This window comes from Panulirus ornatus, chromosome 64, assembly GCF_036320965.1.
Source record: "Panulirus ornatus isolate Po-2019 chromosome 64, ASM3632096v1, whole genome shotgun sequence".
Lineage (NCBI taxonomy): Eukaryota > Metazoa > Arthropoda > Malacostraca > Decapoda > Palinuridae > Panulirus > Panulirus ornatus.
Window position 1 is genome coordinate 25,435,621 of NC_092287.1, and position 25,908 is coordinate 25,461,528.

The window sequence follows — 25,908 nt, forward strand, 5'->3', positions numbered from 1 at the left end:
TTTAAGTATTTTAGTTAACTTCCTATCATTCTTAATTTTTCAAAACCTGCCTAAATATCAGTAAACCCATTCAAATACTCTTTATGAGCTTAAAGTATAAAAATCTCTGTGTATCAACATAAATTCAACTATCAATTGAATAGGTAGTAAAGATGGGCCATTTATCATTTACTGACAACAACTTTAGCTTAACTTCAGTGCTGTGATAGTCATTTTCTTTGGACATTTTGAAATCAGTGATCATAAGGTTGGAAGGAATCTCCAACAGCAAAAAAAGGAAGATAACCATCAATGGCTCAAATTAGCACATATCAAATATATTCAAATATTTAGGCAAAATTGAGAAAAATATATATACAATACAGTAACTGCACATATACAAGATTTTTATGTATAAATATATATCTAAAAACTGTAATTAGTCATTACTGAGGCAATACTACACAGAATACATCAGGTACAGAAAGAGTTCAGTCATCCAACTTCCAGGTACCTGACTATTCCAGCTATCCATCAAGATCAGTCCAATCCTGATTACCACCGATTATAATGTCAAAAGTCTGGTTGCCTAACTTTTGGACCTCGAGAAATTACTTTTGTAAACTTTTGGCAAGAGGTGCTGTTCTTCAAGTATCTATAGGTCCTTTTCTTCATACTGATGGAGACCCTTGCTGTGTGTCTTGGTGGCTGCTCTCACTGGTGTTGGAATTTATTATGAAACAAGTCATCCCTTAATGATAAAAGCTAAAGACAGAGCAAACACATTGACAAGTTCAGTGGGAAGTAGTATAAAATAAAAAGAGGGGCTAATGTTAGAATTGTTAAGTATTCCAAGTGAGTAGCGTTACATCTTCAATCATAAAATTAGCATTAAAGAGAGCAGGAAAAAAGGTGAACCAAGGACTAAACTGTGCCGAGAGTAAAGGGGGCCAAAAATCTAAGTTCGAAACACACAGACATAAGTCATCCAAGTATACCTGGTAAGGTGCATGGTAGGGTAAAGACTCTGATAATGACAGCACGCACAGAGCATTGACTGGAAAGGAGCAAATGTGGCTTCAGTATGGTACAAGACATGTGCACCTGGCATTTGCTTGAAAGAATATGTGGAGAAAGAGTGATTTGTAACATTTACTAATCTGGAGAGAGCATATGAGAGGGTTGAAAATGCCTTGTGGATGATGCTACGAATAAACAGTGTGAGAAGAAAGTTACCAACTGCAGTGTTGAGATTTTACCACGATACTAATGTATGTGTGCAAGCAGGAAAGGAGGGTGAGTTTATATGTTTATGGATGGGGTGGTGGAGGAGGTAAATGCAAGTCTTGGAGATAGGGAAAACCCAGTTGCTGTCTAAAGGTGATACGATTCTAGAGGAAAATATGAGAAACTCCAAAAGCTAGTGTCAGAGTTTGTGAGAAGGGAAAGCTGACTCATTATGTGGAAGTAGATGGATCTATCAGAGACAAAGTGAATTACTAGGGGGGTACCCTAAGGAATGTGTGGAAGAAGTCAGTCTTTAAGGGCAAATATGTGTATGCTTGAAAGTAGAGCAATCCTGACAATGCTGTACAGATGCAAGTCAAGCTTGGCCTTGAATGCAATAGAAAAGAAGAGGGAGGATTGTTGAAAATAAAATGTCTGAGGACCATATGTGGTATGTGACAGACTGATCATGCAAGAAGCAAAAGTTTTAGAGAGGTGTGATTAGTACATGCAGTGTGATTGACTGAGCTAATCAGGGTGTGCTGAAATGAGTCAAGCATATGGAAAAGACAAGTGAAGAAATACTAAGGAAGGAGCTGGCAAGAAGGGAAGACTGAGAAAGAGATGGAATGATAAGAGTGAAGAGAAGATAGCTTTTAGGTTATCAGGGCTTGAACATTAAAGAGAGAGAAAGGCATTCACTGGACAAAATGAACTGAAACAATGTCATACAAGGTAGGCAACATACTGTCAGTAGATTGAACCAAGGAAGATGAAGTAAAGATACATAATGGAGTGGTCTGTGTGGCTAGGCTGTAAATGGTGGGCTCTAGTTTTCGTGCATTATACATTACAACTAGAGACAGGACATGTGCAAAAGAGGCCATGGTTCATATGTTCCTGATACTACCTAGGGTGGGAGAGGCAAATAGGTATAAAAACAAATACACGTACACAACACAGTATTGCATAATTAATCAAATTTGATTTCTGCCTTTAATACAGTATCATAAAAAAAAATCCAGTTATCTAATACACCACAGGCCCTAACATGGTCAGATAGTTGGTCTTTTACCCTACTTCTGTCGCAGAATGTAACCTATTCCAGATCAACTATTTCTGAATAATAAGGTGGAAACATATAATCAGCAAGATGTAACCAACTAACATCAGTAGGTGGATTATGTGACATCTTACAGAACAGACCATAAGAAAAAACTGGGCCTATGGAACTTTCTTTTTGTCTCACCCAATGCCTTACTCAGCAGTTGTAAAAACTGAGATGATTATCATAATGGAAATACCAGGCAACCAAAATCATGCATTAAATAAAAAATCTATCATATTCATCATTCATATTTTGGATATAAAAGACATTGAGGTATCTGGGGGAATAAAAATCATGAAAAAATTGTATGTGGCATATGCAAAGCTCATTATGTAACACAAAATCAATTTCAAATGGTATCACTTACTGCCTGGCAACTAAAAGTGTCCTGTATCTTATCAACAACCTGAAATACACAGCAATGCAATTGCAAGGACAGCATTTAAACATAATGAAACTATACATATATCATGATATGCACAATACAATATTTCTTCTAATGGCAAGTACTGCAAATAAATTCTATATTATGAAGCTACCTATCCATGTAACACATCAGTTACACATCATCAGTACTTTTTTCAATTGCAAAATATCCCGGTAACCAAGCCAATTAATCCTACTACTCTGCACACGTGACTCATGTTCATGATGGGCGAAATGTGAAATACAGAATAACAGTGACGGAAATGGAATAATGTTATCGCAGAAGATGACTGTTGCTGACTGAGATTAAACCTTTAAAGATTAATATAAAAGATAGGGCAACACTCAAACATTTATGAGATTCTAAACAAAAAGTAAATAATACAACCATAACTGCACTTATGCCTTCTTCACTTTTTGCTCAGTATGATACATTCTTTTACAATTCAAAGCAGTTACTTTAATACAAGACACTGCAATTACTTACACTGATAGTCTAAAAATTTTATTAAAGCTACAAATACATGAGAGACAATGTATGATAATACCTGTGTTATGAAACTGTACATATTAAAACTGTCATACTGCTGTATAAAACATACAATTGTTTCCATACAAACCTTTAAATAAAAATTTGTTAAATGTCTAGACAAGTTAAGCACAACACTGGAAGAATCCAAGTACTCATAAATACTTTCAGAAATTCTCAGAATAATTAGAATTAGAATAACATGTTTAATAAATCATTCAATAGTTGACATAAATACCACATGTTCACGAACAACTATTTCAACTATAGTTACTTAATCGTGTCTTAGTACGAATGACATAAAAGAAGTTTGTTCGTTTAAGGTAAAAAATTATATAAACATAAGCAGGTGAAGTTTATCAATTAATGATGATATGGTCCATACCATACCACAGATCAATAAATTCTGACTATCCAGGCTTCACTTTAATGATTACAATTAATCTCAAGGTTCATTCATAAAAATTCTGAGCACAACGTATTTGCAGCTATGTCAATATGTCTTATATCATAGTATCATTAATGAATGATAACGAGTTAAATGTGACCATCTTCATGTTATTCAAAACCTCCAATGCATGTGATAGGAAAAATTACATGTAGGGCCCCAAACATTACATCCTTACTTCTTTACTTATTATGCAATGTTTTTGAGGTCTCTGAATATCATAAAAAAAATATTGAAACCGATTTCTTCATCAAAATTTGCAGGAAATACCTCCAAACATAACTCTATATGTTGGTTTTGTCACTGCACATACGTAGACAGTAGTCAGTACTTCTGTCTTTTACAGCAAAGACAAATTTGCCTGTGTTATATGTACATTTCCATGTTTCTCTTGACCTGGTGACCAGTAGTGGAATGCTGCACTGCCCAATCAGCATCAGGAGCAACATCTGCCCCATCAGCCTCATGAGTCTGATAGTCACCTTTGTGACGTGCCATATACCGTCCAATCAAGAACCCCATGCACAACAGTGCAAGAAAAATGATTCCAAGAAGGCCTGTGGAAAAAGAAAAGAGTCTTTGATATAAGCTCAAATGTTTTTTCATCTCATTCATTTTCATCTAATAAATCAATGCTTATACACAAAGGGGTTCACATTTAGTTACTTTATCTATTTCACTATTATCAACCAACCCATTATGTACCCTAACCATGCAAGGTGACCTATGCAATACCTCTGTGCACTCGTTTTTCCATAATTGTGAAAACTCCTTAGTATTAACCATCTAATTCACATACTCACTCTTGTTTTCCTCTTTCCCTTTCTACTGTCATTACTAGAGAGGCAATAGGCTTTACTACAATAAACTAACTGTTGTGAAAAATACTTCGCATCCCAAGATCCTACAAATAAAACATACTTCAATGATAAGGCAAGATGTACTAAATGGCTGAACCACATAATGTTTAACGTAAATCTGCTTTTAATAAGGTCAAGCAACAAACAGCCATCTAACATCCTTAAAAGCAAGTACCAAAGCATTCATAAACAGGTGCATGCAAGAATACACACTGTGATGCAGTGCTAATAAAGCAGGGACATGAAGAAATGAGCTCTCAAGTACTGATAGGTTTAAAGAGCATGAAAGAGATTTTTATGGTCTGTGAATCTACTGATTCTTTGTTGGTAATAGGACCATTATAATCCTCACGCATCACAATCCTTGCACTGTTACAAATACTATTCCAATGCTTATGGAATTTCCCTCTCACCCACACATGCTGTGGCTGTTCTTACATCTCATCCTTGGTCTTGTCTTCCTTCCAACATCCATTTTCTCCATAGGACCAAAACATCTGAACCCTCCATCCTTTCCTTTCACAACAACTCTTTTTCTTCATCCATACCACCTTCCATCATCTTAGAAATCATCAACTATTATATGGAGAAATAAGCCCAACAATTACATCTGTTCTTACCCCCAAGGACTGCCGAATTGTCTGAATACAACCCCATGAGAACTTCTTCTGACACTTCTGGTGGTGGCCGTGTTTCTGCTTCTTCTTCTGGATATCGGATTGGCTCAATTCCACAGTAGTCCTCGAAGACTGTAGATGCTGTTGAGAAAAAGACAATTATTCAGGAAGCAATGCAAACAATATAAAGCAAATGTAAAGATATTGGAAGATTATCAGAGATGATTCTAAATGATACTGCTACAGTTTTAAGAAAAATAAATTTATTGCATCATGAAACCAAGCTAAACAATCAAGGAAGTAATTGCTGAGAGATATGCCTTTGCTCTTCTTTGAAAATTTTGTACTTGGACAAATAGCAGTGAAATCTACTGAGAAAAAAGAGTATGCAACAATTACAGGTAAGAAATCTTAAGGTAAAAGTGAATGAATAGGAAAGTGTTCTGGAAGGTTCTGACATATAATTTACACATAGAAGGATCTCATAAGCTTTTCAAAACTCTCACAATATAAGCTGTGTATGTGTTACAGTCAGTGGCTTATCATAAATGATGGAATGCATCAAGGATGTATGATGATACCATAATCATTTAATGTTTTTATGTGTTGTGGCATAATATGAGAAGAAAGTGAGGTTGAGGAATTATGATGTAATATTCAACCAATGAATATCAGAATGGAAGTTGCCACATTTGCTTTCCTGTTGGCAAAATCAGAGACAGTATTGTATAAAATAGTATGATGCTTTCAATTATACATGTATGAGAAGGATACTGAAAGTGAAAGCATGGGTGCACCCCTGCACCCCATGTTAATCAGTGTTAATTAGTGAGTCTTTGGGAAACAGTTACAGAGAAAATAATTCAGCAAATGATGAATGGTTTGCACTGGGAAAAGTTCTTTGAATAACCAATGGTGGAGGCTGGGAAAAGACAAAGTCAGGAGAGTCAGCAAAATTTGACAAGCATGCAATAAGCAAAGTGCACATGCCATGCCAAACCTAAGTGTCTTTACGGCAACATAGATAATTCATCAAATTTTTCCTTCATATTTGACTTTTCTTTACATTTCCTATCAAATTCTAAGACTAAAACTTTTCCTGATAATTTTTCAAAACAGTCATCCAGAGTCCTGCTAAGGGACACAACAATCATTTTGAAAGGGTTAAAATCTAAGTCTGTTTGAACAGCAGCTCATGAAACATCAGTTATGTATAGAAAATGTAAAACACAGAGGAATAGCAACTGACACTGGAAGGATGTCTAAATGTGGAACCAGTGGTGACCATGATGCAATATATGCCTAAAGCTTTAAAAATTTATCAAATATCCATTTTTGGGTCTACAGGTACATGTGGTTTGAAGTGCATGCACTCTCTGGCTGCATCAAGTACCTTAAGTACAGCAGGTTCCCTTCCAAACCCAACCTATCTACTTAATCCTCCTGCCCCAGGAGCACCTTCCTTTTTCTTTGGAGCCTCTGCAGCACTTAGGAGGCTAGCCATGGCCAATGGGAGGGACCACAGTGACATACTGATGTGTGTGTGTCTATGGGGGAAGAGTGAGTGGCAATTATGCAGGAAGTGTTCAGTGTCCTCATTGTGGCAGTTGCATCGTGGGCACAAAGGATATTGAGACACGTTGAACTAGTGCCTGCAGTGTTGAAGGGATGGGCGATGTCCAGACCACAAAATGAAAATAAAACTCATATATGTCAAGGGAGTGTGGTTTAAAAGGGTGCATGACTGGCAGGGTAGCATTTGTCTAGAACCTGTCAGGTCATTTCGGTGCATTTATACCCTACAGTGTTGCCTTTGTTTGGGAAGGGGGGATCTGTGAATACTGGCTGCTGAAGTGCAAAACAGTTAAGTTTTTTGTTTCTACTTGAGGGTTGGTGGTTCGTTATGAGATGGTTTGGATGGGAGGGGGTCAACAGCAGCAGCAAAGAATTCATTGCCAACCATACTAGGGTGGGACTGGATAGGGAGGACCTTTGTTTCACTATGTCATGTTCCTGCACCTCACACCAGTGATAAATATTCATAGCAAAAATCAACAGATAATTTGTTAAGGCAATGATAGCAAAAGATTTACTATTTGATGCATATACTGTTAAAAAGCAATTATCTATCACTAAAAAGTCAAAAATTTATAATCAATGTAAACATCTACATGCTAAAGGGAGTATGCATCAACACAAACGTACTTCATAATGGTGATATTGGTAAAAGACTTACTGTTTGATGTACATAATATCATATCAATCATTTATAAAAAAAAAAAAAATAAAGTACAACCAAAAACACCATGACATTTAAAATCATCATAACCTACATGCATGTGGTGGTACACATCTCAACAAACTTACAATATTACACATGAGGTGATGGTAGAAGACTTAGTATCTGGTGTACATGGTCTTATAAAGCAATCATTTAATAACCAATTCAAGCAAAAAAATCATAATCACTGTAAACATTTATATGAGGCTGTCAGCCAGCTGTGCATGCCTTGTTCATTGTTCACATCGGATTGCCACGAGATTCACCCCCTCATGTGCCAGTGTTAATCATAGTCTCCATTATCTGCAAGTCTCATATTCAAATTGTGAAAAACAAAATGTAGCAGCAATGCTGAAGAACAATTCTGGGTAGGAATCTCTATGAATACAGCCATAAATTGTGAGTGAAAATCAAATCATGAAGCATTACAAAGGTACTTCTTTAACTCAATCCTTCAACAAACTTAACACCAGTATCCTGTAAAAAGAATTACACAGCCTTACTTTCTTCCCCAGTACATAGGAAACTATAAACACCCACAAGATCTAACTTTCACACTTTTAATAAATGCACATCATTTTTTTTTTGGGGGGGGGGGGGGGAGAGAGAGAGAGAGAGAGAGAGAGAGAGAGAGAGAGAGAGAGAGAGAGAGAGAGAGAGAGAGAGAGAGAGAGAGAGAGAGAGATGGAGCGAGTTATAATCAATCAGCTTTTACTTTACTGAAATGTTTCATCCAACATCCAGGTTCAATAGTAACTGAAAATCAATACATCAAGACAAGGAGAGATTTCATTAGATCTCAAGTTAACCAACATGAGGCCAAACATACATGAAAGCTTTGCAATGAATATGATGACTTACTGTAGATCTCAAATATGCTGCACACGCCACTGTGTACACCTGCCACATTGCTGCTAAACTAAGAACAAGTATTAGAACTGCACCCCCACTACATAACCCAGAATATGAAAGTGCTCTGAAGCCAAACAAATTCTGCTGTTGAGTGTTGCCATGTGTAAATCAATAACCTACATTTTTCTACAGTATTTTGATTCCAGTCATATGTGAATATACATCCTATCTTGATACCAATCATATGTGAAAATACAATTAGGAAATAACTAACTGTTTCTCAAGTTAATTAAAACTACCTAACAACCAACATGATATTTCCATTACAGGAGGTTAGGAGGGGAGGGGAGTTGTAGGGAAAGGGAGGGGAGAGGAGAGGGTAAAGGAATGCAAGGGGAGGGGTAGATAACAAGAGACCTGAGGGTCCATGATGAGGTAATATTATTTATGACATAAGCAAGGAGGGGAAGAAAGGGGTGGGATAGTCTGGGTTACCATGTTTTTGTGTCAAGATTATATCATTTACTTCTCTAGCTTTGTGGGGAGTATAATAGGAAGAACACCCTCAAAAACAAAGTTTTGCTCCTCATAGTTAATCCCCTTTCCCATCCTGCACACATGGAGGCCCACCAAATACTACCTCACTTCTACAACTACTATTGATCAGGCTGTTTTCATACTTTTAAAGCATATTACCTGAGGTGTACCATGAGCACCCCATCAGTGGGACCAATTGCAAGGACAAGTTGACAATCATGGAGTTTTGGCATACATCAAAAAGGCAAATGAAAATATGAAGGATTCGTGGGTGGAGGTGGTTTTGTTTTCAAGGTGGATTTTATTATTGATAAAGATTTAAATTTTGGAAAAAGCATAAATCTTAGTCGTGTTGTCAATGACACCTTTCAGTGCTTGAAGGATCTCCATGCAACATAGAAAAAGAAAGTTAGAAAAAGAAAGTAATTCTGCCCACTCACCACATATTTTTCATGCTGAGGGATACATCAACAACTTGACCCACAAGCCAGGATTTTTCTTCAACAAGCCACACCATTTTCACTTACACATATATCACTTCAGGCACAGAACTAGTGGAGACACAGAGTCTAGTGGAGACAGTGGTGAGGTAAGTGATGGGAGTATCTTGACAGTGACAAGTGTAAAGGCAGTTGATTCCTTGACTCCACTTGCATGAACCATATAAATCAACTCAGTTCCTCCACCCTCAGGAGGAAACAGAGTGTCTCCAACACTTAATGAGTCACAACATCTATGTGCTGTATAATATCTGCTGTCCACAGTAGTTCCTGTACTTACTGAAAATACTAGATACTTTGTATCTATTTATGATAAACTGTTGTACTTCCCAGACTCAACTTATCAAGGGGTTATGCTCTTGGATACCTATTTATGATAAACTGTTGTACTTCCCAGACTCAACTTAGCAAGGGGTTATGCTCTTGGATACCTGTCACAATAATCATCCACTACATATGAGACATTGAAAGCCAAGATATAAAGGATCACACTACTGAGCAAAAAGTTTTCCCATTACAACTCTTTTGAATGCATTAAATCTGAAAAAGCTTACCACCAAAACACCACATTCAGTCAAAATGTTATTCTAATTTAGATGATAGCAAATGATAACTCACAGAATGAGGTACTCAAAAAATGGTAATGAGGGATCAAAATGCTAATGGAGTAAGATAGGGTAGACTGAGGGTTAACAGGAGGTAAAGGGAGGTCAAGAAGGCTTATCTGTATCACCCCCCTGAATTTTTTCTGGTACAATACAGCTGTCAACAATGTTAAACATAAAGAAAAGGCATTTCATACACATATGTGTTAAACAACTTTCATGTATCATCACAGTAACATTATCTATCCAACTTACTTGATTCAGCAGTAACAGAGGCAGGACGATCTTGTTGAAAATAAAATTTCAGAGGGTATATGTCATCAAACTCAACACGTGAGATGCAGCCAACAAAACCCTCTGACATACTCTCATTCTTTCCAATGTAAACGTATTGTATGTTGTTGAACTGGGCATCTGCTGACTCTTTAGCATTAAAAGTCCAAGTAATGGGCTCATAATTGTCCACCTTTCAGAAAAAAGAGAGAGGAAAAAAATATTTTATACATAATGGATATTCTGAACAAAGACATTTCTATGTAGTATTTGCTGCTTTTATTACTGATTACATGGAATTTACTTGTTTCTACTTATCAGAGGCCAATGGTGACAGTTCATATCTACTACTGGTATCTTTAAAGTTATGTGAAAGTATAAAGTTGTTATTCCTATGATTTATTACATATTTCTCTGCATGGATCAAGAAAGTTTAATGAAACACAAAACAAAAAGAGTTAATATTGCTTAAGGTTATTGCTTTCATTTATAAAATTTTAGAATTTCAAAGATTTTGGAAATAACTGAGCTCTGAACATACCACAACTTTAACTGTTCTCTATATGTAATGTAGGTCTAAATGTTATGTGTAATATATCTAAATATACACTATTAAATATCTAATCTCTGGGGAGAAAGACCCCACGTATTCCCTGCCTGTCAGAGAAGGTGAATGAAAATACTCCTCTCCTGTTTCTACATTTCCTAAAGAAGAAACAGAGGAGGACAAGTGGGGTTTTCCCTCTAAGGCTCAGTCATCTGTTCTTGATGCTACCTCGCTAATGCAGGAAATGGCAAATATGTAAAAATTAGATATGTAATACCCATTCCCTGAAATTATTTATTGGAAACCCTAGCTGTACATTGGCCGTAACCTTGAATGCATTGAGCCCCAGAGTCCGGAAGTTTGCGTACTTTTGACTAGAAGAGTTTCGACATTCCATTTATTTATCAGAATGGGCATCTATAACCCTTGCCCATGAAATCTGGATTTACCTCATGACCTTAAGTAATATTACAAACATTGAGCAAGTCTTCAGCAAAAGTGATATCATTCATGGTAAATGATTTCTCCTAAATTTTAGTATAAATCTGTACGTACATTTCAATTTCACACAAATGATATCCATGTTCATCAAACTTTACATCACAACATCTTTAACAATTTTATTTGATACATAACAAATGAATATGTAAGAAAAAGCAATTGGCTTCGTGAAAACAAAACAAAAAAGCACAGCGACAACTTTGCATATGATGAAGTGCATATGATGGGACTGCAGTTGAATTTCTCATGAAAGGGGGTTGTTGAGTTGTTGAATGATTAGTTATGATTTTTGCTGTGTGCACCACTCATGGTGAGGTGCATGAGGATCAGCTGAATAACTGTACAGTGCCGATGTATAAAGGCAATGGGGACATAAAGATGATGTTTGCATTGCAAAGATAAGTTTGATTTAGAGGTTAGTTGCATGCACAAATTATCTGCTTTGAGACAAACAATATAGTCTCAGGAGTAGTTGAGGACATGAGAAAAGGTGTTTCCTTTGGATAATTTGTGTCGCATACAGTTAAAGAAAAAGAAGGACTTGTGTGGCATTCTGACATTAATGATTCATGGAGGGTGAAAAATCTTCATCAAAAGAGTAAGGCATGTGTAAGAAGGAAGACATTATCATGATACTTGTAAACTGACAGAAATAAAAAAAATAATGTAAAAATTCTAAGATTTTATCTTGAAAAAATTTTCCTCACTTCTCAAGTTTCTAGAATTCCTCTGTCTTGAGTTCTGATGATGAAGTTACACATATACCACTTACCTGCATAGTTAGTTTTCTACCAGAGTCCGATCTGTAGAGCTTCACATCATGGTTTTGGCCTTCGTGGAATGTTCGTTTTCCATAAACTTTCTCATGCCGTTCAAAACCAAAATCAAATGTTACCTTTAAATGGCCTGAAAACAGTACATGCTTGGTCAGACACTGACTTGATTCAATTGCTAATAAAGGTACTGAGCCAAAAATGTAGACTGTTAATCAATTTTTTCTTCTTAAAGCCCCCTTTCTGCATTGACACTTAACTTATATGATACCACAATACTGCACACTGACTTTATAGTCAGTCATATCCTTACATTATAAAACCCAAAACTTATTACTAGGATAGCATGGTACAATTTAACACTTCAATTCATTGCTAGGATAGCATGGTACAATTTACAATTAAATCTAGATTGCATGATATGATTTACAATTAAATTCATTCAAGCTATGGGAGCATGGTACAATTTACAATCAAATTCATTCTAAATTCCAAAAATGACAAAACAGAAATAGATACATCCTCCACAGTAAATCAATTTCAAAATTCCTGAAGAGACAATGTATGTAGATACATTCAGCATGTCCACATGCTATCTATCTATACATCTGATGCCTGTACCCACTTGGAACTCCCTCCAGGGGGTGGCCATAAGAAAAGAAGTCTCCACTTCTTAGCCTTTATGCCTCACTCTCAACTGGCCACTGGCAGAGGGCAACTCTAATGCAGTGTTTGCAGGGGTTCCTACCTTATATTCCTACTAACTACTCCTACTTAATGCTTTTATCATTATATTACACTTAATCGCCGTCTCCTGTGTTAGCGAGGTAGTGCAAGGAAACAGACAAAAGAATGGCCCAACCCACCTACATAGACATGTATATACATAAACGCCCACACACGCACATATACATACCTATACATCTCAACGTATATATACACAGACATATACATATATACACATGTACATATTCATACGTGCTGTCTTCACACATTCCCGTTGCCACCCTGCCACACGTGAAACAGCATCCTCCCCCCAACGCACATGCGTGGTAGCGCTAGGAAAAGATGAAAAAGGCCACATTCATTCACACTCAGTCTCTAGCTGTCATGTGTAATGCACCCAAACCACAGCTCCCTTTCCACATCCAAGCCCAACAAAACTTTCCATGGTTTACCCCAGACGTTTCACATGCAATGGTTCAATCCACTGACAGTACGTCCATCCCAGTATACCACATTGTTCCAATTCACTCCATTCTTTGCACACCTTTGACCCTCCTCTATGTTCAGGGGTCGACGTGCTGTCAATGGAGAGAACCAGGGCATGTGAAGTCTCAAGGATAAACCATGGAAACGTCGATGGGGCATGGTTGTGGATACGGAGCTATGGTTTCAGTACATTACACATGACAGACAGAATGGATGTGAGCAGATGCTGCCTTTCTTCATCTGTTCCTAGCACTACCTTGCAAATGCAGGAAATGGTGATGCAAAAACAAAAAAATAAAAAAATAAGTATACAAACACAAAAAAATTTATCTTGTAACTTAACAGAGCTCTTTTACAATCAAAGAAAGCAATATACTCACCAGAATTTGATACAGCCAATGTAAGATATTCTCCAGAAATATTTGAGTATAAACCCATTAGGAATCCTCGAGGATTTGTTGTTGTAAATCCAACACGAATCTTCTCAGCAATTGTGGACTTATATGTACCCGGGATCTCATACTTGACCATTGTGTCTGTCAACATCTTGATGCCAATTTCTGTCAAGCAGTTAAATAAGAGGAATGATCCTTGAAAAATATCACTAACTACATTATATCAATAAAGTGCAAATTAGACAACAACAAAAAAAAAAAGGGTTTCAAATTGATGGACAAAAATCCTTTTCTGATTCTATCACTTTCTCAGTATAATCTAATATGTATCAGTAAAGTTAACATCTTTCACATCAAACCTTACAAGAAATAACAAAATCAACAAACTTACCATCAGCACAGATGGGTCCCTTAAAAGCCGTCCATCGGCAGTCACAGTCATATGAGGAGTATCCTTCGTGACAAGTACCATTATTAAGGCAAGGGTTAGATTGGCATTTCCCAGTACACCCTGCCTGAACTCCATACTTTCCAGCCTCTGCTCTTCCTCTTAGATCTTGAAGCTCTCCATTTAGGAGCAAAGCTCGGATACACCCAACAAAACCATCAAGATTATCTACAGTAGCTCCTATTTATGTGTATAAATGAAACAAAGAAAAGAATATGTTAAAATCAGAAGGACGTGTGACTGCTAGTAGAGGTTCTTGAGAATTCATGGGTACTTACCTTCCTGAACATCCAAATAATGCAAGAGAACATCTAATAATTGTATTAAACAAGTGACAAACTGAGAAAGTACAAATATATAGAATCAGCAATATTTTTTTTTTTTTTTTTTTCATACTATTTACCATTTCCCGCGTTAGCGAGGTAGCGTTAAGAACAGAGAACTGGGCCTTAGAGGGAATATCCTCACCTGACCCCCTTCTCTGTTCCTTCTTTTGGAAAATAAAAAAAAAAAAAAAAAAAAAAAGAATCAGCAATATATATCAAGAAATCTTTGGACTTCATCCTTACCTGGGGTTATGCCCAATCACTTTTTGATGCTTCAGTTTAAAAAATTGGGCACTTAATCACTATACAAAATATACTTCCATATATGTGTTTTCACTAGATTTTTCCATTTTCAGCTTGTGCTACTGCAACTTCCAGTTAAAACTGATCTTCTGAGTTATCCTCTATACATCTATGTGAGCAAATTACAGCTATATCTATCTATCTATATCTCTGAAGCTCATTCCCTATTGGAACTCCCATCAAAGGGGTGGCAACAGCAAAAGTCTCTGCTTATCCCTGTCCTTACATACCTCCTCATAAATAAAGGAACACCTTTCTTATCAAATAATTCCTTCAATTTACATCTACAGTACTTTCTCCTTCATCCTAACCTATACCTTAACATGATGTAACTGATTAACTTAATCTTTTACAATCAGCATAAAAGTGGGGAATTTAAGAGACTGTCTCTCTCAACTGTTAGCTCTGTGGCCAAGAATAAAATACACTCTGTTACTACAGAAGCATTCATCCTTCAGCCCATCTTAATGGTCTATCGCTCATTGTCAAAACTCTGCATTACTATCCAAACATAGTAGCTTCTCACTTTATATTTCAACATGTCCACCTGACCTACACTCATCTGATTTTCCTTGTATTCCTATTTCTATGTAAGATCAATTAGACAAACCTCCATTAAGAAATAAATTTTCCATGTAGTACAAGCAAGTGATAATAATTTCACTTATGATCTTGCTAACTACCAAATAATACTCTTCATTAAGTTTCTCTTTCAAGATACTTCAAGCTAAGAAAATGGTCTGTATCTTAAAAAATGAGGTTACTTATATTTTCAGCATTGCAAATATTATATACCTTACAAATCATTCTACTTCTACTAAAAAATGAGAAAACAATGCACAATGCAAACAACTTACCCACAACAAAATCAGATTCTAGGTGTAAGGCCCGTACTGGTCCAGCCGGTTCTTTCAATTCAGCTTTCTGTGCGCCGTCAACAATCATCCGTGCTTCTTTACGATTCCGCTCCACAACTACAGTGTGCCATTCATCATCATTAAGCATGTATGCTGTCTCTACACTAACACTCATTGGACCAGACCCAGCCTGATATTGGAACTGGAGCTGCATGCCACCTAGGTGAGAATCATGAAAATTAATTACTGAAGAATACATTAAATGTCCAGTAATTAATGCCCATTAAAACTTGAACTCATCTAAAATCTATACAAGCATATCACCTGAGAAGTTTTTCTCCTGGTTTAAGTGTGGGTGAAATCACTACCTTTGGAGCAAGTCTAATCCAAGATACTGAGACTCCCTGCACTTTTGCCTGGCTATGGCTCGGGGCTGAAGATGCTTGGTTAACAAAATTTCATCTAACATGCATTTCATTCACTTCATTTAAATGGAGAGCTGAATCAAAAGCTGCTGCAAAAGCATGATTTGTAAAATCAAGTTATCTTTTGCAGAGCATGCTGATGTGAATTTTGTGCAAGACTCACATCTACAAAACAAAGTCTGGGTTACTATATCTTCAAGAATGCCCATCTTTGCCCTAACAAACACTGACCTCTCCTTTCACACACTCCTTAATGCATCCACGACTTTAGCCCTATCTGCCTTCCTATGATTGACTTCAGCCTCCACAATGTCATCTGCTGTTAAGTCCACTCCAGATATCTAATGCACTCCATTCCACCATGGTCTATCCTATTCAGATTGGTTCTTAAATCATCTTGTCTTATCTCCCTGCTATGTCTCAACACCTAACTTTGGTAATATTCACTCTTCACTTCTATGCACACACACTCCTGTACTCAGTCACCAGCTTCTAAAGTTTATCTTGAGCCTGCCACCACTCACCATCGGTAAGCAGCAACAAGTTGACCTCCTACACCATACAACTCCCAGTATGCTACAGATCTACCCCCTGCTCTAAGTCCAATGCATTCACCTCCCTCATCACATCCTCTATAAACAGACTAAATGACCAAGGTGACATTGTGCATCCTTTAAGCAGATGCATATTCACCAAGAACAACTCCACTGCTCCAGACATACACCTATCAGAAACTACTCTCCCAGTACAAACAAGTTACACTTTCTCATCTATCCTCTGGACATAACCCACCACTACAACAACTACACTTGCTACAAACACTATAGAACCATATCCCACGACACTTCATGATCACAATGCAACTACCATAAAGAAGACACTGAGTATTTAATACTACTCATTGTTTAGCACTCCCCCTACATAAACACACACATCATCACAATACTTTATGACCTATGGTCCCAATGGGTGGATATGGCCAGCTTCCTTAGTGCTTCAGAAGCCTCCTCTTAAAGATAGAAGGGACTTCTGGGGTGGCGATGTTGTTTCCTGTGGAGTGAGGTGGCACCAAGAATGGAAGACGGTGAGCAAGTATGAATGTGTACATGTGTATATATGTATATGTTGATTTATTCATTTATTTATTCATTTTGCTTTATCGCTGTCTCCTGCGTTAGTGAGGGAGTGCAAGGAAACAGACGAAAGAATGGCCCAACCCACCCACATACACATGTATATACATACACGTCCACACACGCATATATACATACCTATACATCTCAACGTATACATATATATACACACAGACATATACATATATACACAGGTACATAATTCATACTGTCTGCCTTTACTCATTCCCATTGCCACCCTGCCACTTATGAAATAACAAACACCCTCCCCCCTCATGTGTGCGAGGTAGCGCTAGGAAAAGACAACAAAGGCCACATTCGTTCACACTCAGTCTCTAGCTCTCATGTAATAATGCACCGAAACCACAGCTCCCTTTCCACATCCAGGCCCCACAGAACTTTCCATGGTTTACCCCAGACGCTTCACATGCCCTGATTCAATCCACTGACAGCACGTCAACCCCGGTATACCATATCGTTCCAATTCACTCTATTCCTTGCACGCCTTTCACCCTTCTGCATGTTCAGGCCCCGATCACTCAAAATCTTTTTCACTCCATCTTTCCACCTCCAATTTGGTCTCCCACTTCTCCTCATTCCCTCCACCTCTGATACATATATCCTCTTGGTCAATCTTTCCTCACTCATTTTCTCCATGTGACCAAACCATTTCAAAACATCCTCTTCTGCTCTCTCAACCACACTCTTTTAATTACCGCACATCTCTCTTACCCCATTATTACTTACTTGATCAAACCACCTCACACCACATATTGTCCTCAAACATCTCATTTCCAGCACATCCACCCTCCTCCGCACAACTCTATCCATAGCCCACGCCTTGCAACCATATAACATTGTTTCTCCCCTATCCCTGGGGATAGGGGAGAAAGAATACTTCCCATACATTCCTCATGTGTCGTAGAAGGCGACTAAAGGGGACGGGAGCGGGGGGCTGGAAACCCTCCCCTCGTTGTATTTTAACTTTCTAAAAGGGGAAACAGAAGAAGGAGTATATGTTGATATGTATATGTATGAGCATGTATGTATACATTTGTGCATATGAGTAGATGGATCTTTGTTCATCTGTTTCCTGGGACTACCTCGCTAACACAGGAAACTGCAATCAAGTATAATAAAATCAATTTATATATCTATTATATCATACTTAATCATTGTCTCCCATGTTTGCGAGGTAGCGCAAGGAAACAGATGAAAGAACGAAAGAATGGCCCAGCCCACCCATATACACATGTATATACATAAACGCCCACACACACACATATACATACCCATACATTTCAACGTATACATACATTTACATACACAGACATATACATATATGCACATGTACTCACTCATACTTGCTGCCCCCAGCTATTCCCGTCACCACCCCGCCACACATGAAATGGCCACACCCCTTCCCCCCCACGCATGCGTACGAGGTAGTGCCAGGAAAAGACAACAAAGGCCACATTTGTTCACAATTAGTATCTAGCTGTCATGTGTAATGCACTGAAACCACAACTACCAATAACATCCTGGCCCCAAAGACCTTTCCTTGGTTTACCCCAGACGTTTCCCACACCCTGATTCAGTCCATTGACAATAGGTTGACCCCAGTATACCATACCATTCCAAATCACTCTATTCCGTGCATGCCTTCACCCTCCTACATGTTTAGGCCTCAACTGCTCAAAATCTTTTTTACTCCATCCTTTCACCTCTAATTTGAATGCCATTTCCCACATTAGTGAGGTAGTGCCAGGAACAGAAGAAGAAAGGCCACATCCAGTCACATCCATTCTCTAGCTGTCATGTGTAATACACTTAAACCACAGCTCTCTATCCACAAAGTGGGCAGATGTGACCTTTCTTTGTCTGTTCCTGGCACTACCTCACTATCTCTATTTATGCTGTTTACACTAATCATGTCTTCATTGAGTTTATTCCATTCACCTACCACTTATATTATAAAAGTACTTTTTCATGTCTTTCTCAAGATCCTTGCTTAACTTCATGTTGTATCCTCTAATCATTCTATAACTACATCTCTCAAAATAAAATTTCACTCTCTACACCATCAACCTGTTTCTAAGTCAGGATTTTCTGGATTTTGAAACAGTATTATAAAATGAATCCATGAGACAAAATTTCCAAAGAAAAGCTTTTAGTTTTCTCACTGAACTAAAGCTTCTTTGATCCTGCACTTGTAACAAATTATTCTTATTCCTTTAGAAATTCCACTCAACATATCAAGAAATAAACACAGTCCAGCTTACCTACAATGGAGACCTTGATATAATCTGTAGGTCCCCGAGCATTGACAAGACAACCATCACGAGTTGTGGTCTTGAATTCAAAATAAATATCTCCTGAATGGCCCAAGTCAAATCGAGGAAGTTGTATGGTGGCATCAGCTATGCGGAATGTTACTACGTTGTCAAATATATCTGTTGGTAAATTTTCAATAAATAATACACAACAAATTCAGTATTCATAAATAGATTCCATAATCAAAATAAGTCTCAAAGAAAATAACTCTCACTTAATCTAAAACTATGAAATAAAACTGTGCATCATACAATACATAATGGTACTCACTGTCACCCTCACATATGAGGGGCCCCAGAGTGTAGCGGGCCTTTTTGCCATCCAGGGGACTACCAGTGTCACCAATGCGTAACTGGCGGACAGGGAGGTGCTCCTTCACCGATAATTCACCACTATCAGACAGCCATGATTCCAAACCTTAAGAAAAAGTCATCCACATATTAGAATATCTTAGAAAGTGCTGAAAAAACTGCATGATATTAATATAACCATCCTTAGGGATATGGGAGAATGAAAACTACCCATATATCTCCAGTATGTGATAAAAGCTGACAATTAGGGTAGGATTACTTCTTTTGTCTTTTCTAAATCCTCCTATCCTATAATATTACTTTCAAAAAGTAGGAACAGGAAAGGGTAGCAAGAGTGGATTTTTTCAATGGCCCAACAGTTAACTGTTCCTGATATCAAATTCTATAGTGGAAAAGACAAGGTGGACTTAACCAGGGAATGTAAAACATCTGGGGTAAACCATGGAAAGGTTTGTGGGGCCTGGATGTGGACTGGGAGTTGCAGTTTCGGTGTATTACACATGACAGCCAGAGACTGAGTGTGAACAAATGTGGCCCTTTTTGTCTCTGTTTTCTTGGTGCTACCTTGCTGGTGCAGGGGGTGGCGAGGCCATTTCCTGTGGGGCGTCATTTCCCACATTAATGAGGTAGTGCCAGGAACGGACAAAGAAAGGCCACATTTATTCATATCCATTTTCTAGCTGTCATGTGCAATGCATGGAAACCACAGCCCCATATCCATAACCATGCTCCACAAAGACTTCCATGATTTTCCACAGCTCCTGCACACATCCTGGTTCAGTCCATTAACAGCACATTGACCCCAGTATACAAAATCATTCCAACTTATCCTATGTGCACCTTTTACACTCCTGTATGTTATGGCCCCAATCACTCACAGTCTTTTTCTTTCCATCCTTCCATCTCCAATTTGGTTCCCCCGTTCTCCCTGTTCCCTCTAATTCTGACACATAAATACTCTTTGTAAACCTCTCCCTACTCATTCCCTTCATCTTTTTTTTCTTTCAAACTATTCACCATTTCCCGCATTAGCGAGGTAGCGTTAAGAACAGAGAACTGGGCCTTTGAGGGAACATCCCCACCTGGCCCCCCTCTCTGTTCCCTCTTTTGGAAAATTAAAAAAAAAAATTCCCTTCATATGTCTAAATAATTTCAACACACCCTTTGCTCTATCTACCACACTTTTTATTACCACACATCTCCCTTACCCTTTCATTACTCACTCATTCAAATGTCCCTAAACCACATCACTCTAGTTCATATCAACTTATGCATACACCACACAATCCTGAATGATCATGTCCCAAGCACTCAAAACCTTTTTCACTCCATACTTCCAACTCCAATTTATCTCCCCATTTCCATGTTCCCTTCACTTGTGATACATATACTGTATTCACCTTGTCAACCACTCCTCACACATCCTCTCCATATATAAAACCCATTTCAGTAAACCCTCTTCAGCTCTCTCAGCCATAGTCTTTTTATTACCAGGCCTTACATCCAATCAAACTGTGAGAAATGTCCTTATTATTCCTTACAGATTATGAATCCTCTTTCCACTCACTCATCAATGTGCCATGGACTTTACCCATTCCATGGCTCACTTCAGCTCCCAAGGTTCCTATATCAGATATCACAGTAATGGAAGGGAAATGGAGCTTTGCTGCTGACTGTACATGAACCAAAATGCACTTGGTACAAAACTATATTTCATAAACTATATGAAAAGTATAAAGGAATATCAATTAATGGCACCTTACTAGCATAAATCCTTACCTGCATCACAGTTGCACCACTTGTCAGTTACACAAGTGCCCATTAGTCCACACTCACACTTGCGAGATCCTGGTAGTGATCCACCCCAATAGTCCATAGGCTGGTTATTGCGAGACACCCACCATGTATAAGGCTGTAACAAAAAGATCGAATCAAAAAGCATCTACAGGCCTGCATTTAGCAAATATCTGGTAAAACAAATCTGAATAAAAATATACTGAGCATATGATTTCAATATCAGATACACACTATCCTTATCACATACAAAACTTTGTGAGCATTGACTTTTTATCATCAACAAGGAACTTAGTATGAGCATTTGCTTCATAATCCCCAAACCCTGATTCAAAATGACCCAAAGCAATTACTGAAATATGTGCTCAGTTCTCTCTTCATTAGATTGGTCATTACAAGATTAAACTTGCATGGTGGATATGGCCAGTTTCCTGAGTGTTGTGAGAGCCATTCATAGGTAGAAAGGAATCCTGGAGCAGGAAGTAGGTATAGTAAAAATCTCATTGCCATTATGACAAAGGGGTTGAGTTAAGTCACTGGGAGGAAGTGGAAAATATGGCCTTAAGTGCATTACAAAGCATTCACAGGAAAAAGTTGGGATCTGCAAGGAGAAAGATGGGAATATCTGATGGCACATCAGTCCTTACAGAGGTATACAGATGAAAGTCTTAGGCTCTGAATGCAAAAGAAGGCATGTGCTGGAAGTGAAATGCTTGAGGACAATATGATGCATGAGGTAGGGTGGTTATGTAAGAAATAACAATGTCAATGAGAGTTTCGACCTGATCACAACACTTAAATTTTCAAAAGAGATCAATGAACTGGACAGTGGACAGTTCTTTGAGAGATGCAGGGATGGAGCAATCAGAAGACATAACATGAAATTACATATAAAACTAATAAATGAGGATATAAAAACTTGTATAAGAGAGGTGGATGAATGGAACAGACTGACTGGGGACATACTAAAGACAGCATGCATAAATTTAAAAGCATTACGATATATTTAGTCTTCAAGAGATGGGGCCCCATTAGTAAAACTCCCTCCTCATAAAATACAAATGGGTAGTCACTCCCAAGCCAACCTCACCTGATATTAGTTTTTGTTCACAAGCAATGGACACAAAGACCACCTGAAGAACACTGCACAAACTATCCTTTGACAATAAACCCATTCTCGTAACTCTACAACTAACCCTCCCAACCCACACAGACATCAAAAAGAATACACAAAATACAAGAAAATAAATTGGCCAGCATTCAAACATTATATGGAGTTCAAGCTCCAAACCTTCACTATGCATGATATCCCCTCCACATATCATGACATCTTGCACTTCACCAACATCAACCAAGCCAGTAAAAACCACACACCACAAGGACAAAGAATGGAATGCAATCTAAAATTCTCCCCACAACATGCAAACCTCCTAAGCTGGAGAAACTAGCTCAAACACCATCACTAGAAATTACAAAACATCCAAACCCTAGAAAACATCACTAATGCAGTCACCCATCATAATGATCCACAAAACCCACTTCAACCTATTCTGGTGCAAATTATAAAACATCCACCCCTGCACCAACCCATTCCTCAAATAAAAAGTACTTCAGACCTAATCCAGTGACATCTTTTCTCCAAAAGAGCACACATGCTGTTATCAGACTGAGTCAGGGAATGTTAAATGGTCATGGTGAACCATGGAATATCTAATAGGACTTGACTTGTTTCAGTGCATTATATGTGACAGATAAAGAGTGGTTGAGTGCAAATGAGGCTATTGTTCAACTGTTTCTGATACAATCTTGCTACAGTGGGAAAGCATATAAAGCATTAAGAAATGAAGAAAAAACTTTAAATTCATATTATAATGAGAAATATAAGAAATATAATTACTTTCTATGACTCTTGAGGCCCATGTTGTCAATATTCATGCAATTTGTGTAAATTTTTTTGTATTTTTCCTTATTAGTGATTGTTGTGTCAACGTTAAACCTGTTACTTTTTCTTCGAGCAAATACTCTGTGTGTTTCTTTGGCTATTAACATTGGATGAGGGGGAGTCAATGTGTGATTAACCTTGACTCCCCCTCATCCAATGTTAATAGCCAAAGAAACACACAGAGTATTTGCTCGAAGAAAAAGTAACAGGTTTAACGTTGACACAACAATCACTAATAAGGAAAAATACAAAAAAAAAATAGAAATACATATAAAGCATGAAAGAACATCAGCATTCTCCATAGCACAGGTAATTCATGGAGCAAGCACACTTACTCCTAGACATATTTAATTTTGACTGCAGGGCTAGCAAATCTCACAGACAATGACCTCTTATGAACTGATGGCTGATAATAGTAATCAAGTCAAGATTTGTGATGCAACAGGTGTTTGTGTTATGGGATGGAATGGTGTGTAAATACAGCACTGCTTCTATGTACAATTTTCACAGTAATCTCTGGAAATTTTGTTAAGGTTCTCCCCTACTTATGACCTATGCAACTCACGATCATCCATACATACAACTGAAAATTATGAAACATGAACTAAAGAATCTTGAATAAATGATAAACAGAAACTACAGAATTATATATCAAAGCTGGTAAAAAAAAAGAGATAATCACATAAGAAACAGAGTAGGACAAAAGAACAATGTAAAGGTACACAAATTCTACGTGTCACGCGTATGACTTAGGTCCATTTCGAGATCCAACCGGTCGATTAGGACAGAACTTGGACGTATGTCAGGGAGGGGGGTGTACATTTCTTTGTATGCAGTAAACGCTATCCTACCTTGCCTAATTTAACCTGAAAATTTGTCAGTAAGCAGAGAGGAGATATTAGAATTTTTCTTTTTTATAAAAGATGTTTAATACAATGCCAGTGAGAGTAATTACAGGAGTCCCTCCCAATATGAGTACGGCAACACTTATTTCCTATTTTCTATTCCATCTGCAAGCTATGATTTAAAAGCAGCATAATAAGACAATCTAAGGCTTCTTATCATACTGATATATAACGCAATACCTTATGCATTCTGTGTACACACCCTGCATGCATGAACACATAAATACTTGAGGTTAATTCATACCTGGAAATCCTGATCTTCAGGAGCAGGGGAATTAAAAAGCTTTGCCTTCAGACACTGGAAGTGGATGCGCTGCCGACATTTGGTTGAACGATTGACCATAATCTCAATATGCTCCATGCCAGCATCGTAGATTATGTTCTGCACATATGATCCTCTTCTATCAAAGCCATCCACAGTGGTCATCTTCTCATGCTTATGGCTCAAGATGGAGTGAACTTTATTATCACCTAAGAAAACAGCAAAGCATAAGCACAAGCACAGGCAAAACCCAAAAGCAAAATCATGAAATGCAATAAGGCAGAGCTGAAATTACAGTGTGTTATCATCTTTAAGACAAAACCTAGCCAGGTAAGAATATCTAGCTCTAGTTTTGAAATTTCAGTATTCCAAATTATGTACCAGAGGAACAAAACCCTCTTGTTTCAGTTCAGGGTTATTAAAACAAAATTACTTATAACATTGTTCCAATTCATTCTATCTTGTGCACAGCCAACACCCTCCTGCATGTTCAGGCTCTGATCACTCAAAATATTTTTCCACTCCATATATACATGAATGAGGAGAGGGTGTCAGAAATGGAAGAAACAAGGAGAATGGATGGGTAGAGCTGCTGAATGGCTCAAAGCTGTACTGTATCAATTTTTCATTAGCTGAGCGCACATCCAGGAGAAAAGAAGAGGCTGATGTGTATTAGCCACTATCTGCATAGCTTCCAACCTTCAGTTTTCATATCTTAATGCTTAAATTCTTGCCAACATTATCAACACTAACAACTGCATGCCATTTTCCAAACACTATGGATCTTTTGCACGCAGAAAGATATGCTGAAATATGAAAAAAAAAAAATCCATCATTCTTCTGAAAACGTAAAATGTAAGGACTAGCTTCATCTCACCTTATTGAAGCAGTTTCTTTTCCTAAATACCTGCCTAAATTAATAACACTAACACCTACATGCTCTTTTCCTGAATTATGAGTCTTTTATGTACAAAGAGGTAGGAAAAAAGAAGAAAAATAAATCTAGCATGATGGTGTAAATATGGAATAGAGGAAAGTGCCCAAAGCTGGTGGGCAAAGGCACTGATTGGCTTAATTCTGATCAGCATTCACTCATCCTATTGGCTGACTTCACAGCTCAGATAAAAAAAAAGACAAAAAATATTTTTTAAGAAAAAGACAAGAGTTATAGCAAATCTACACAACATGACCTTGTGTA

At 37.7% G+C, this 25,908-nt stretch overlaps 1 protein-coding gene across 5 annotated transcripts in view; it reads right to left on the reverse strand.

The window, feature by feature from the left end:
• Positions 1–211: 211 nt before the first annotated feature.
• Nrx-IV (neurexin-4) overlaps positions 212–25,908 on the reverse strand; it is an 80,012-nt gene continuing 54,315 nt past the window's right edge. For all 5 annotated transcript variants that reach the window (XM_071656956.1, XM_071656954.1, XM_071656953.1 and 2 more), the window contains 11 exons: positions 24,693–24,919; positions 21,587–21,719; positions 19,767–19,913; positions 19,445–19,615; positions 15,605–15,823; positions 14,062–14,298; positions 13,656–13,835; positions 12,063–12,196; positions 10,225–10,435; positions 5,198–5,335; positions 212–4,274 (listed from right to left, as the gene is read on the reverse strand). In XM_071656956.1, coding sequence (XP_071513057.1) covers positions 4,084–4,274; positions 5,198–5,335; positions 10,225–10,435; positions 12,063–12,196; positions 13,656–13,835; positions 14,062–14,298; positions 15,605–15,823; positions 19,445–19,615; positions 19,767–19,913; positions 21,587–21,719; positions 24,693–24,919 — 1,988 coding nt within the window. In that variant the 3' untranslated portion in view covers positions 212–4,083. The remainder of the gene's footprint in view (positions 4,275–5,197; positions 5,336–10,224; positions 10,436–12,062; positions 12,197–13,655; positions 13,836–14,061; positions 14,299–15,604; positions 15,824–19,444; positions 19,616–19,766; positions 19,914–21,586; positions 21,720–24,692; positions 24,920–25,908) is intronic.